The sequence below is a fragment of the Pygoscelis adeliae genome, unplaced genomic scaffold (genome assembly GCF_000699105.1).
Source record: "Pygoscelis adeliae isolate BGI_AS28 unplaced genomic scaffold, ASM69910v1 Scaffold14, whole genome shotgun sequence".
In the NCBI taxonomy this organism is placed as follows: Eukaryota; Metazoa; Chordata; class Aves; order Sphenisciformes; family Spheniscidae; genus Pygoscelis; species Pygoscelis adeliae.
Window position 1 is genome coordinate 20,478,096 of NW_008825109.1, and position 16,505 is coordinate 20,494,600.

The following is a 16,505-nucleotide window of genomic DNA, read 5'->3' on the forward strand; positions in this document are numbered from 1 at the left end:
TGGTCACTGGAAGATGTCCATGTCATGGCAACATCCTCAACTACCAATCTTTCAACGGGGCCCACGGTACAAATTAGCAGAGAAGCAGTCCTCCAACTTCTTGAAGGTTCAGCATCCTTGAACCTTCCTTAGGGCCAGAGAGACCCCACCCCGGGCCGAGGGAGAAACACTCAGTACACTGTTTTAAGTGTCAGTTTAGGTCCCCACTTCTTACCTCCCCAGGAACGTAGGATGCTCTGAAATCACTCCTAACTGCAGACTCTCTAGGGCAGAACCTTGTCACTCAGCAAAGGGATATGATGGTGTAAGTGAATGACATGTGCTGTGACTGCGTGAGGAGCCCCAGCTGCCTGCAGTCTTATTGGCTCAAAAGGCTTTGACAGCATATACAGCACTTTTATTATTAAAGCTTAGTGGATTTTATAAGTTGAAACCCCACTAAAAACAACTAACTCGGGTCATGAGGGGTTAGGAATTACAGATTCCAGATCGCTATTGCCACTGGCTTCTCACATGCTCAGTGGGACACACTGGTTGTCCATCCACTCAACTAGACACAGAACCACGTTACCACAGATCTCCTGAAGCACCTATTCTCGCCTTGAGATCCTCCCTCTGTTGCAAGTCATCCTTTAGTAGGGGCAAAATTTGTGCCCTCTGCCTGAATAAGATGACCTTGAAAACTCAGAGGCAATCAGCAGACACCTGCTTTTCATAGAAACGTACAAATGAAAAGGAAGCAACATGATGCTTCCTGGCTTTAAAGACCATGTTAAACATACAAGAATAGCATAACACTGTCTGTTCAGGCTGTCAAGAGTCTACATTGCTCTCTGCAGAGTTTAATTTTGAAAGTGATAGTGTGAGCTTCATCGCACAATTATCAGGCATTTTTAATTGGTGGCCACCAGACGCAGAGTAGTAATAGAATTAAAAAAGCTGACTTTCAGCAGTGGTCTACTATAAATCAAAGCCACAAAATAAGACAGCCTGCAAAGTGTTATCAGTGGGCAACACAGAAGCAACAATGTGCTCTGAAATATTACATGAAATGCTATTTGCAGGAATTAATTTAGACTATGAATTCTGTGAACAGTGAAGGTCACAACAAATGTCAAAAACATATATAATTCCCCCAACTCTGCAGTTCAGAAATTGCAGTCAGATACATGAGTATGGTTTGCCCTGGATCAACGGCAATGAGTATCTACACCCATAGCAAGACTGCCTGATAGTAAAGGCTTTGGGAAGTTAGCACTGAGTTGTAGGGGCTGATTACAGGGAAGGTTGAACAAGTCTATGATCAGTAAAAAGAAACAGGAATTAAACAGAGTAGTAACCTCAGCTAAACACAAGAGGGAAGCTGCCCTGTCTGCACAAATACTTGCCTCTAGTCTTTAGTAAATAAGGCCAACATCAATATTAATGTGATCAGTCATTTAATATTTTTTAATTTTACTTCTTAAGTAAGTTTGCCATACTGTAGTATTGCAGTTGGACCGTTTACTGTGTGGAACACGAAGAAAGGGTCAATGTTTTTCACAGAGAGCAGGCAGGCAATATGGCAGCAACATGGACTAGACTCTTGAAATTGCTGACAAATATAGGGCAGTAGTTGATGCCACTGGCAGCCAAATCCTCATATGGAATCTACACCCGAATTCAGTTTTGAGAAAGCTGGTTGCAGGCTTCATTTCCTTCAATCTTGTGCTTCTCATCCCAAGCTTCCCTCTTTGTTTTCATTTCTTGATCAACCACAACTAGGCTGAATGTCTGACAGCAGTTGTATTTCTCCCAGGTGGAGTGGTTAAGTAGAACAGGCAACAAAAAGACCAATTATATCATATAGTCGGTAAAGACAGGCCTATGTTAGTTAAGGAGGGTGGGTTACATATGATTTTAAATTTTAAATCCAGTTTTCAGCCATTATGCTAACCCACTTAAGGCCTGGAGTCCTCCAATTTTTCTTCACTGCTTTCTTCTATGACAGAAGGCTCTGTCATATAACGTCTCCCTTTATCTGCCTCTTCTCTACTATTTCCCTCCCCAGATATATATTCTAGCCTTGACAGGATAAACCAACGCAGAGTTAAAACTTAATTTATACACCTATATGTGTTATATCCACTAGGCATAAAATACAACTTCAAATTATATGAAATGGGTAGAAAAACTGAACTAAAATTAATAAACGAAACCATTTCATTCAGTATCTCAAGTGTAAGAGAGCAGGAGTTTAAAACTTCAATACCAAAACCTAAGTCTTACTGCTGAACAGAATACGTGAAAAAGTAATTTATCAACCTGTTATGAAATTCTGTGGTAACCTGCTTCCAAGTTCAGTGTATTTTCTTGAAGGAGCTGCAAAACACAAGGAGCTGCATTTTTCATAATCTGGATGGGTTTATTTTTACGTATTCAGGTGGGATATTCAATTAACACATTCAGTCTAAAGGACTATTTTGCCCATGATAAACTTCTTGCGTCCTAATATACAACAGTCAATACTGTAAAACATTTTGGACAAGGATAGATTTTTATCCAGCTAACCTCCTAGTAAAATTATATAAAAATCACTAAATCTGAATCTATCTTTTCCTAAAGTTCTGCAGAAGATTTTAGTAATACACTTCCTTTCCCCTGTGTTTCACTGATGTAACTGCAGAGAAAATTGAATTCTAACATGTAGATTTTATTAGGAATACAGTACTAGCATTTTTAACTATGGGTATTCTCATCCCTCCTCACGACTTAGGCAGAGGCATCCAATTAATGATGAATCATTCTACATAAATTTCCTGTTTAGAACATAGTGGCAATACCAGCATAACAACCTACAGAGCTCAAAATGGAGAAATGAAACTCACTTGGTCACACATCATCACGATTTTTGTTTATAGACCCCCAAAAGGTGTTTAAGTGGGGCAGTGTGGGTGTCCCAAGAAAGAAATTGTTCACTTCAGACTCCTAGATGAACTATCATTATGCTATTTCGAAGAAACTACTCTATTGTATGCAGATAGAGATGGATATGCTACATATTGTATACAATATACAACTAGAGATCGCTACTAGAATTAAGGAAAATTTGATTTATCGTGATCCTAAGCACTACTCAGCATATTTGTAATAAAATCATGCGTGAAGGAAATTGAGGATATTTTGATCGCTAAGCACCAGGCATTTAAAGAACAGCTGTTCTTCGATACCGTTTTACTCACTGAAAGTTGGGCCACAATTCCACAGAAGGTGCTGAAAAAGATACGAATGAACTAGACAAACAACCTGGTTCTGTTTATCCACACTGTATCTTCAGAGTAACTGAATAAAAGTGTCTCTCAGTGTCAAAGTAAAATAAAGTCAGAAGAATATCTGCCTGTATCCTCAACCAAAAATTTTGGTCAGTGGAGAGTCCGTTCTCATTCTACCTAGTTTGTCAATTAATTTTTGCCTTCCCTGAAGAAGCTGTTTTTCCTCTTTCAGAAATTGTCATATCTTCTGCAGGAGCCTATTGCCCACATACTGCTGGATCAAGCTGTAACGTCCTAGTTTCTGATCCCTCCTAAGGAGGCCTGTGGAGCTCCAAACTTTGAAAGTTCATAGACATTTCAAAGGTGCTTCTTTCATTCCTCAAACGCTCTCCTCTGGAAGCTCTGTAGTCGAAAGGACTAACACCATGAAGGAAACTGATCACAGGTAACCCTCTCTTTCTTTTTTTAAATAATGATTGATTGAAGGGAACAACTTTTTCGTACATTCAGATATGAACTTCACATTTCAGTGGTCAGATCTGAAGTTTGGTGGTGTTTTGTTTTTTTAAACAGAAAACATTTTTGGTGCCATAGTCATGAAAAAGGTTGCCCATAAAAGGTAATAAAATCCAATATGCCACTATAATTTTTTTTTGTTAAACAACTGATGAGCTCTCAAAGATTTTTGAAAAATAGGTTGGTATATAGTTTCACTTCTTTCATCTTGAAAATTACTGAACTATCCTCTCTGAATAGCCTAGTATAAACTTCCACAGCATGTGGCCATCGCTTAAATACTGCACTGAAAATACTTTAATTTGCATCACTTTTCATGTATTTTGCCTTCAGCTTTCAGAGTTAGAATGCAGTAAGAAGAATCTGATAAGCATTTTTAAAGGTATGCAAGAGTACAGCACTATTTGACTTGTGAGAATGGAAAAAATCTATCACCTTCCTAGTCTTAGGGGGTAATTTTCTGTACAAGCTCATTGTTCTCGATCAGGCACTGTAAAGCGTACATTTAAATGAAATGCTCTCCAGTGCAGGGGGCAAGTTGTTCTTCCTCCAGTCTGGCTCACTAATGGTTAAGATTTTAAGGCTTTTAACCTTCAACAGAGAAATTGCTTTGAATTTTATTATAAGCTTCTTCTCATTGACCATTTTGATTGCTGAGGTTTTAAAGGACACAACCAGAAACACTCCAGACCACGTAATAAATAAAACCAACACAATAAAGGTAACTAGGTCTTTCAGAAGTTTGTAAGGACTCCAGGAGATGAGCAGTTGATTTCTTCCAGCTGAGCAGAGAGAAGCATGAAATTAACTTCAGCTTGCAACAAACTGGTGAGACATATAAGAAAGAACATGTCCCATTTTAATATTACTTAGTACTGGGATCAACAAGGCATTTTAACAGCAAAGAGGAAGACCCTGCAATGAAGGAAAGCCTCAAATCTAAAGTGATCTGGAGGCACTAATTATTTTAAGTGATGACAATTTTAGAGGTCTACACATGCCGGAATGTAGTTTCTATTTTAAAGCACTATAAACAGTCTATTGTAACTGAACGGAACAAAATTCCATTGATTCTTTAGAAAATAAACTTAAGAAAACTCTTAGAAAAAACAAGTAGAAAGCTTGCTACTAGCTCTAGTGATAAACTTATTAGTTTTCACTCTATGCAAAGAAAATGGAACAATATTAAGGTGAATGAATTTAGGTGTAGATCAAAAAAATGAAGGATTATGCTGCCAGGGAGTTGAAGGATCATCATCACTTACCTCCCTCATCCGGAAGCTTCCCACTCAGGGGCTGGGATGTATCTGAAGAGTAACATGTAATGGAAATTTGTAGCATTAAATTAACTGCAGCTGATTGGAAGCACCTGATGGAGAAGAGGTGAGAATACCTGCTGTTTTAGAAGTGTGAATAGGATAATCCCCAAATCTGACTTTCTGGTCTTCTGCCCTGACATTAACTATTAAGGTTAAAATTTGTCTGAAGACTGGAAAAGATACTGTAATAGTCAGTTACAATAAGCTACCGGAGAGTAGTTTGAAACCAATTAAAAAAAAAAACCAAACCTCAAGTTACTGTTTTTAACTGAAACCATAGCCTCATGACACCAGTAGTCAAATAACCAGACAATATGCTTAGCATCAAAAGGAGATACAAGTTTTCATTGATCAGTACAGTGACACAGCCAAAAAAACCCAAAACAAACCAAAGCACACCTATCACCTCCTCAGTAGACTATTTAAACATGTAAGTCAAGGCTACAGAAAACAAAATCTTACCTAGTAAGTGTGTACTCCCTGAGTCCTGAATGCAGGTTCATGGCAGAAAAAGTACCTATGCATCCACGCAATCGTTTATCTCGACCAATCTTCCACGTTACAAACAGTGGGCTGTTTTAAGGAAGAAAAAAAGACATGATCACAGAAGCAATATTGACAGTCAGTGGGAAATGTCAGCAACAGTGCCCTTCCATTTCGGGCAATGGGGGGCCAAATCTCCAAAATAACTGTATCTGAGCAGGCCATAGTATTTAGAAATGTCCTTTGCAATTCTTTTGACTGTTCTAGAAACGTTGCTCATGTGATATAATAGAAAATAATCACTGGAATAGTTAATGGACAGAACAAAACTTCTTGGTAACAGATATGATGCGCTCAGTGTCCCTCACTGTTACCCATTAGCCTTCTCCTGTGAATGGGAAAAGCCTCGCCTTAGACATCTGTACATACGGAACCCTTTACAGAAGGGAAAAATACCCCTGTCACACTAGCCACCCCTCCACCAGAACACAAATACTTTGGTCCTTAACACTGCTGGGAAGAAACTACCAGAAATCTTTGGAAGACAAGAAAATTTAGGAACACCCTCCAAACTTAAAGAACTGCCTGCGGAAAGGATATTTTCTCCGTGAATCCCAAGTTAGTATTTAAGAATCTCAAAAATGACCAGGAGTGGAGCAAAACCTCTAGTAAGTTGAACATGTCTCAATTATATCAGTGTGACAGTTACAAATAAATACGTCTACTATCAAACAACTTTGTACAAAACTATACACTAATTTAACAAGAAAGAGACAAACCATACAACTTTTTGGGTCCAAAGTTTTCCTTGCAGTTCTAGAGGATTGCATCAGTACGCAAGCAACAGAAAACTACACAGACTTGAATTTCTCAAGGGAGTGCACATGGCTCCTGGATACCCAGTCCTCTTAACTCTAACAAAGATTTCTAATCCTGAGATGAATAGGGACATACAGAGAAGAAAAGCATATAAAATTTATTCTTTTTCCAGAAAGGAGACAAATCAAAGTGGATTACACAAAGAAGAGTGCACTTTCCCTTACTGTTAGGCTTAAAAAAACCCAGTAATTTTAAAAAAGGCATTTCAGTTAACCAACTTGACACAGAGTATTCTTGATACACAAATAGGTTCACACTTCTGCAGAACAAGCAACCCCCCGCAACTGCGGAGCACCTCCCCCTTAAATCCTGAAGTAAATCTGGTTGTTAATTTTTGTGGAAAGTCATAGGCCATTCAGGCATAAATATATATCATTCTTGATACAAAGACCACAGCCACGCTGCACTAAAGCTGACAGAAGCAAGGTGCATCTCTGACATTTAGAGCACCTGCAGCCACCGCACACACGCTTAAGGATGCGCAACCCATTTCTCTCCAAAGCTATTTGATCAGGCACTGTTCTTCAGCATTATACACACGTACAAACCATCATGCCCAATTCCTCTTGTTTTCCTTTATAGCTGTTTCCTACACAGTGTCCTTACTATAGGACATTGCTGTGAAGATCAAGAAGTCTAACATGAGGTAACCTACCTCAGGCTAGCATCTGAGAAGCAGGAGATTACAAAGCAAACATAATTACCACATGTGCCTTTAAGGAGGGGAGCAGATCCAGAAGCACAGATACAGTCAAAAATTCACAAAAAGTCAAGTTGGCTGCATCAAAAAAATAAGAATCTTCTTCTGTTACTACTATCAGCTGCAAATAATGAGCAGATTTGCAACAGTGTACTGTAAGATTAACAATGCTGCACTGCAAGAGAACCTTTGATAACTGTCGTGTCTGACTCCTTATCTGAAGGATCAGTAAAAATATAATCTGCAAGTTTCTCTGTATTTTGTGAAACAACCTCCCTTTCTAGCTATGCTGAGATTCTTAAAATATACTAAGGCGAAGAGCTTTATTATATGAGCAGATCAGTCACTGCAGAACTGCATGAATCACTGCACAGTGTAACTGTACTGGGGCTATATACGTAGGTACGTGTGTGGTTTTGGACTCTCAAGGAATAGCCCATATTCCTTTTCTCCTCCCAGCCCATTCGCTTTATCTGGTGTGGCACAAGATATTCATCATGTGACGGCAGAAAAGGATATGCCTCTCAGTCTCTACAGCACCAATGCAGCAGCACCCAGTCCTCTCATAACTTTCCAAAACCTGTTGTTATCGCCTGCTGGTAGAGCAACTTCCTCCTTATTGGATTAAACTGGACAAGTTCCCTTCTCACAGTGATGATGAATAGAAGAGGAAGCTGAAGTCATATCTTTCTTTTGGATTTCCTTTTATTTATTTTTGCCCCCTCTCCCCCACTTTTTTTTTTTTTTTAAGTTGTTTGATAAAAACTGAAGAGCATAAAGCCAGAAGGGACTATTACCTGACATTTAGTAGAATGCAGGTTATTACATTGTTCTCCATTCACATCAACAAGTGGCATTTTACTAGCATTTTGAAGAAAGGTATCCCAGTTCCCCTAAATGGCATCAACAAAATTATTAGATCGCAATGGCACTGAAGACACACTCTCCCCTTGCACAGAAGCAAGCCTGAATAAGATTCAAATTGGACTTTAGGATTATTCTCTTGACCTTTATCTTTGGATTATGAGATTTATTAGCTGTAAGACACTTAGTGGAGGGCTACAATTCAGGGAAACATATACACATTTACTTTCTTGTCAAAAGGGAATTCCTTCTAGGATGCATCATTACTGCTACTTTAAAAGGACAATAGAAGAAAACATCCAGAGACCATCACTGAATGTCAAATAGATTATTGAAACATTTGCATATGCTTTGAAGGTCCTTGTCAGTGAGTACCAACAGAAAAAGTAAAGGTTATATACATATATTTTTGTACTAGTGGTAGTAGTGGTATAAACATACCATTCGGACTAAATTTAAACCTCTAGCCTTTGGGTAAATGAACTACCACTGGTAACCATACATGCTATACGTCACAAAATCTGACTAAATATGTTTTTCCAACCTTTCAACTTCTGTATTCCCCCACACTACCAACAGTGGCCTCCCTGTTAGTAGGAGCCACTAAAGGTATCAGCATGTCTACACAGAAGATAGGAGCCTACCGAACAGAATTACTTTTCTTAATTACCATCACAGATGTCTTCTAAGTGCAATACGGACCAAAGGTTCACAGCACAGTGACCCAAGAGGATTCTAACTCTTAAGATTCAAGAAATAAGGCTGAAAGGGACCTTCAGGGTTCCTGCTATCATAAGGAATAATTGTATTATATAATTCTGTTCATAAATGATACACATTCTCCATCTTAAAAATTACTAGAAATAATGGGGACAAAACCCCTAAAATGAAAAATTAGAAGGTTGCCACAAAACCTCACTGAAGTTCAGAACCTCTGGAAACATTCCGATTTCCTGCCAAAATGTTTTCCCAGTGAGCTTGTACCCAGCTATTCTTGTGCCAACATTGTCCTTTAGTTTAAATAGTTCTTTTCCCTTCCCGGTTATTATTCCCCAAAGTATTTATAGAAAGAATTTGTATGCCTCTTCAGACTTCACTTTGCTGAGCTAAATTGTTGTGTTCATTCAGTTTCCTCTCAAAGGGGATCTTTTCATTCTGACCATCACAGTTCTTCTCTACACCTTTTTCCAGTTTAAATTTGCCTTCTTGAACATCAGTGTCCAGAACTGTACGCAGAATTAGAGGAGGGTCTCACACCTGCATTAATGCTTCCATCTCTGAACTAGAAACACTGACTGCTACATTTTAGGATTAATTCTCACAGCCTAATAAAAAGCCCGAGTCTGCCATTCAAAACTTGACAGAGCATTTCTAGTCTTACACTAAACAAAGACAACAGAAAACCTGCTGACAGAACCTAGACAAGCTATACAGAGAAAAGAATTTGTTTCGTTCTAGTGATGTTCTTTTGCTTTTTATTGGCATCCTTGGTTCCAGCTACTTGCCTATTTTCTCCAAGCCTGCAATGCTTTTCTTATGTTTTAAAGCCAATAACCCACAAACAAACTTGCCATCTAACCTAACTGCAAATCTGAGATCTGAGGCTAAGTGCTGAATTCCACAGGTATTGATGTCAAGAACAGCTAAGTAAATACGTACATTTTCAACTTGAAAAAAAATCCTTTTTTTCATCTGTTATCTGTTTTTCTTAGAATAAAAAGGAGGGTTTTTTTGAGCAATACATTGTTAGACCTAAGATAAAAATTTGCACCTCCAGGCACTTGAAAGAAAACAGAAGAGAACAACAGAAGAGAAAATCTTCAGTAAAAAGCAGAAGAGGTGGCAGATGTGATGCTAGGAGTCCCATTTATCCAATGACGTACAGCAAGGATATGCATCGCATGCTGGAGATCTGAGTCCTCTTTTTGCCTAAAGAAGTTTGAACCCACGTATCCCACAAGAGTGGGAGAGCATATTGGGGTGGAGTGCACTCATCTTTCTGACTCTGGTTCCCTCTTCATCTAGCATGAAAGCTGGCGGGGGGTGTTGTTTGTTTGTTTTTTAAAGAACATCCACCAAACCAGATGCTGCACTTCTCTGGGAGGGCTCTAACAATCAGCTTCAAGTAGTCCTTCTACTCAATTTACGGTGAGGCATCTTATTAAAAAGCAAAACAGCTCCAAGCTTGGGATTGAGCCTTCTTGAACCAAGAGACTCAGAAATTTACTTGTGTGATGGGTTATCCAGCTTCTCATCCTGGTGCCAGGAACCTATGACACACCCTGCTGACAGTGTTAACAGCAGGAGTGATACAAAGCACCCTGAATACTCAGTAGCTGCAAGTTGGTGGAAGATGTTTTGAACTGTACAGAAGCAGAAGGGACCAAATCCAGACCTGTAAGCACGTGTAAATATCGTCTTCTTTCATAAGGGTCTGTATTTTGTCTTTTTTTTGTTTGTTTTTTTGTTTGAGCTACATGCTGAAAAAATATTTCCATCTAAAACTATTTACAGGTGCCACAGCGAATTCCCAAGCAATCTGAAGACTATAAACTTTCCATCCTGCCATTGCCTAATTTACTATTTATTGAAAAGTCTTTCCCAGCTCTAATCTAAACAGCAGGCAACTGTTTAGGTTATTTGCTATAGAGGTTGTCAGGCACTACTCCATGAAAACCAGCTGATCATATGTATATTGTTTTTCCCTAATTTCAGTTGAAAAACTGAATTAAAGAGACAGTTGCAACACAGTAAGAGTTTAAACTAATATTGCTTCCTTATATACAATTGCTGTCATCAAAAGAGGCAGACATACATAGTCTGTCTCCTTGACAGACTATTGAAATATATGCACGTATCCAACACTCTAAACACTGACCCTAAAGGCTAGCCAGAAAATGTGTGGCTGAAGCACAGGAGCATGGGTCACCCGATCAGAGTGCTGCCCCATGTGTCACTTCAGCTACTATTACACTATTTTCATTAATGAAAATAGTAGGACAGCCCTGTACTTTACTTGAGCATTAATCTGTTACAACTCCTGGAGAATTGGAGCACTTCATGTGAAGGTCACAAGGTATAAACCTATATAAACATCGAAAGAAAGTATCAGAATAGTCTCTTATACACCATGCTTACCAGTGCCCTAAGCGAGTTTCTTATTAATGTCTTACAATCAAAATCACCTAAACCAATTCTTGACCTGCTTGCTATATGTTACTGAAAATATTTAGACGGAAAGCAAAAGTGTGCCAGCTATTCTAGTAATCAGTCAGCCATCGCAGTGAGAGGTCAGCATGCCACTGACTTATGCTGACATCATGTAGAAAGCACTGTTAAAAGTATCCTCTTTTAATATAAAGCAGCACTAGATCCAAGTTGCCTTTTATTTACCAGTACATTTAATAAAAAAGTGAAGGGATGCTTTAAGTTGGGGTGTGGGGGAGAAGGCAAGAAGTGTGAATATGTGGTCTATTGCTGGTACCATCAGAAGCACTATGAAAAGTTTCTCTTCCTTGTTACAGGTAGGGAGGAAAAGAAAGGGGAGGAAGGTGGGAAGAATAGCGGAAAGGAAGGGTAACAGATGAAGAATATTTCTCTACTTTTATAAAAGATGAGTGAGAACTTTTTTTGGTTTCACTTGAAGACTTCCAAGTAGTAAAAAAACTTGTAGGACTTTGAAGTGACAAGGATTAAACTTGATGAACTGAGAGGTAAAATGATATTTAGACAGACATTTTAATTATAGTTATTTAACCTACCATCTTTTATAACCAGAGAAGGGAAGAAAGTCTCTACAGCCCTAATGTTACTTGACACTCAGGGCTGTAGGATCAGACACTTTGAAAAGTCAGCACACTCATCCCTTCGTAAGACCAGAGTGCGTTCACTTCAGCTCCAAGGACTTCCAAGCTACAACACACCCAGAAAGTACTCTGAACAAGCAAAGTTGCAATGGCAGTGTTTTCCTTTTTGTTTTAGACAAGTGAACAAGCTATTGTTCCTGAATTCTAGAAATTCTAACATTTATATTTTTTTAACATAAAGCTTACTCTATCTTACTTGGGATCACGCTACACCTTCAAATGCAAAACCCTCACATAATGCTGTTTCAAACTAGAAGCATCTGGAGAAAGAGAAATTAAAGTTTATCATTGGAACAGTATGCCGTGATCCCTTGCACAAGCAATGCCAGCCTTACTCAGAATCACAGAAAGCAGCAACTGATGCACTCTAAACCTTGTTATACTCCAGGCCGTGGCATTTCCAAATGTCACAATCCAGTGAGCTAATTCACATTACTTAATATAAGAGAATACAACTTAGTAATGAAGGAGGCAGGAACATGTACACTGATAGCTTTACCAAGGGCATCTGTACATACGCTCCGAGGCACAGGAGGGGGACAGATATGTTTGAAGTATCTAGTTTGTGATGAAAGGGGAAACCTGATGGATGGTATTATGGAGCTGGTCAACAACAGAATCTGTTGAGTGCCTTTCCGCAACAGTCCTACAAGCACACAACGTGGTGCGAGGACATTTTAGCTTACCAGATATATTCTGGAAAAAATCTGGTAAGACACAAGAAAGTCAAGCCAAGAGTTTATGAACCTCTAAAGGGGAATAAGGGAGAAGAGCAAACACCCCCACCCCCCAAATTTATAAAGACAGAATATGATAAATGTAGACAGTTAATACATAAGATTTTCTGGAAGACAAGAGAAGCAAGAAAAGGAAGAAAAAGTCAGTAGCTCCTAACAAGAAAGGAAGTTTCCTCAAAGGAAATGGGCACAAGTGCAAAAAAGACCAACACTCACAGTAATATATCCACGTGGAGAAATTGGAAATAAATCGGGTTATTGAAAAGAAAGGCAGAAAAACAGCAAAGCACAAGAAAAAGAGGCACAATGAAGACAATCAATTTGCAACATGATACATGAATATTGATGAGTATAAAGGAAAAACAACTATCATTTATGAGAAGAAAGAGAAAGACAAGGAAATTGTTGGCCAGCCACTTAACTCAGAGACTTAGGGGAACATCTGGCAACAGAAGAGATGCTAAGAAACCCAAACTGTAAAATGTTCTATTTAAAAAATCCTAATGGTAGGAAACATGAATGCTGGAACTGTCTGGGAGGACATACATCAGTGCATCCTCAAAGGCCTCCAAAACCAGACCAGTGTCAGGAATACTGTAAATATATTTGATTCTGCCCTTTAACAAGAGACGAGACCAAATGGCCTCCTGATGTTTACTGCAGACTCGTTTTCTGATTTTGTATGATGCAATGTAAAAGAACAAAGGGACAATTCACACACAAAACTATCTGTTAAATTGTGGGAAGACAATTGTCATTACAAACCTCCAGGATCAGAAAATACCATCTGAGAAAAAACACATTCATCTTACACTTCTGTACGTTTCCTTCTATGTAGCAGTATTACAGAAGTGAGCGGAGAAAAAGAGATATGTAACATGCACCATATTCTAAAGATCAGAAAACATTAATTTATTTATTGCTTCAAAAAATGTAAGACTGAGTAGCTTCAGTGAGGTTCAAGTGCCATTCAACATTTACTTGAGTGTATAAGCGCTTTCTGAATCAAGAATAGAAGCCAGTTTCTTCAGCAACTTGTATACAAGTTCAAAGTGGGCTCTGAGGTGAAAATTTACTGAAGCCCATGGATGGTATTTTTCCTCTTCTGAAAGCCAATATAAAGGGCCTTTTGGGGGAAGGGTAAATATCACTTTTTTTCTAGAATTAGCTCACCTTAAAGACTTTAGTTTCTCCTTCAGCCTAGTTAGCCTAGATGCAAACAAAAAGCTATTTTTTCTACTATAGTGCTACTTAACCCATATTTTGACATGAGTTAAAAAAGCACTACTTGCTTGGCTACTTTTACACCATCGGAAAAAGAATTAGCTATTGAGTAAAGTGTCTGAAATCCATTACCCTGCCCATGTCCAATTATACACATATACACAAAACCCCCCAACTTACTAGGATAATGACTTCATCTAGCAAAAATCATAAAGACTGGAGCATGTCAAAAAACCCCATAGATTACCCCAAACAGGAAATTCATTCTGCGATAACATTCTTCCTTGTGGGAGATATGAGATGCTTAAAAACAGTCTATATTACATTACTCCTTTAACACATTTAGTCAATGAAGAAGGTTCATTACTGCCAATATATAATGATCAGAAGACAATCACCACCACCTACTGGCTTCAGAAGCTGGAAGCAAGATCTGCAATTTTTTTATTTAAAATACTATATCATTACTGAAAAAGTTATTAAATACTTCTGAGGGCACAGCATATTCTTTCAGTCATTCTCAGGACTAAATGATCAAATGAGCAACTCTTCCAACTACTGTATTTCAGAAACAAACATCTAGAGATTTCTTTATCTACCCACGTAAGAGACTTAGTATTTTTGGTGGTTTTCCCGAAATCCTTACATGCCCTAGAGAGATCAGCCTCACAATCAAAACCTGAGCTGCTAGGTGTCAATTTGTTAGCAGGTTCTGCTTAGCTACGCAGCTAATCTTAAGGAAGCTCAGAAAGCAGCTACTATTTTAAGAAAATCTAGTTTAAACAACAGCATAATCAGGGTTAAAAATAAGAGGACTGCTTACTGGTAGGTCATTTTCTAAAGTGAAGCTACAACACCTTAATTAAGATTGCATTCAATATATTAAAATTCATTTTAAAAAATAGACATAAATTCACAAATACAGCCAGATGATGTGGCTGTTCATTTGGCTGCCAGGACCAGTACTGCTGTTCTCGTGTACTGTATTAGACGAGCTAAGGCAATATGGGCAGCATTCCAGAAAAGAGAAGGTAAAAGTAACAATTTACAAGGGAGAAACGATGACTCTTAGGTATGCTCAGATTGGACACTCAGTCAGACTCTATTCTGTATTTACAAAGTCCTTCTTTTGCACCTTCTCCCTCCAACTCTCCCAAGACAATCAGTCCATCAACTTCATGAAACAAATTGAGTTTCTATGACATATGTTCCTAAATTCGCTGTTCACTTTGCTAAAATAAATATTTACATGTAGCAAAATCCAGAACTACTCAGAAATCACACAAGTTGCTTATGTAGGCTTATTTAGCACTGCTAAAAAAAGATCTGAATATTTACAGTTCCTCAGAGAAACAAAATCGACAGTAAAAGTTACATTCCACACAAGCAGAGAATCACGGCTCAGGACAAAACTGTTTTTACCCACCTCTATACTCAAGACAGTCTTTAATGTTGCCAGCCCACAAGTGTGTTTGAAACTGAACGTAAGGACTTGCAGCATGACATAACTGCACTTTCAAGAAACAGCCTCAAAAATCGTAACATCCTCCATAGAGATACTCCTCAGGACGGTATGGGTGGCAATGTCAGAGCACTTCGTCTGCAGCACCACACGTCACAGGGCACCTGGAAATTCCTCAGGATGGCACCTTCCACACAGGTTATCTAATTACTCGCTTCGTTACTCAGGGTTACTGATGCATCTCTAAGTCTATGTATCTTGTTTTAGGGTGAGACACTTGAATTTTCCTCTAAGATTGAACGTTTCTTCCCCAAATTGCCATAATGACAACCTCAACTGGGTATAAATTGAGTTGTATGAGGGACTAATTTGTCATGGCGTCTGCACAGACACACAGCTGAGTATGCATACACTAACCAAGAGGACATACCGGTTAATCAGCTTGTACTGCTTCAAATTACAATGCTTCCATGTTCCAACTGCAGTTCTTGTCCACCACAACCCCAAGATCATCAAGCAGTTTTATACCTCAATCACTAGATATCAGGTTTATACATCTGGATAGCTGCTAAACCATTAAGTAAAATAAAGTTACCTAGAATTGAGTATCTTCAGAACATCAATCCCTAGGGTTGTACTTCAGCCACTAAAGCCATTTGTATTTCCAAGACATTAAGATCAAGTTTAAGTGAGGATCCAACACAGATCCTATGCAGTTAGGCCAGGAAGGGTATAGGCGTGGCTGTATTTTTTAATTAAGTTTTTTTAATTTAAAAACAAAGCAAACAAACAAACAAACCCCAAACCTTAAAAGTATTTCTAGCACATACAGCTGCGGAGACAGCTTTCCAAGTATGACCCAAGTATTAGCCAATGCCGTAACACAAGGTTATTCCAGCATCTTGGCCGCTGATCTTAGCAACAGCAGTGTTAACACAGCCTTAATGTTTACTATTTCTTGTCAGAATCATGCATGCAACAGGGAAATCATTAGTCATTTCATTTCAAAGTTAAAATACTCTTTGCAATGATGAAGAACAGTGGCATGAAGCTGTCACCCACACAAGAGGGAAGGGAGGACATGATTTGAGAGTAGACAGGAGGAAGGAAAAAAGCAAGAAGTAAAATGGAAAATTTATAGCTCCTCCAGAAGACTGTGAAAGTGAAGGACCAGTGGGGAAGGAGAAGAGTTTTTTCATCTTTT

At 38.6% G+C, this 16,505-nt stretch overlaps 1 protein-coding gene across 1 annotated transcript in view; it reads right to left on the reverse strand.

Annotated features, from left to right (window-relative positions):
• The window catches only part of AMMECR1 (Alport syndrome, mental retardation, midface hypoplasia and elliptocytosis chromosomal region gene 1), a 57,796-nt gene that overhangs the window by 40,286 nt on the left and 1,005 nt on the right, over positions 1 to 16,505 (reverse strand). Inside the window, exon 2 of the mRNA XM_009327908.1 lies at positions 5,549 to 5,659. Within this exon, the coding sequence (XP_009326183.1) occupies positions 5,549 to 5,659 (111 nt within the window). The remainder of the gene's footprint in view (positions 1 to 5,548; positions 5,660 to 16,505) is intronic.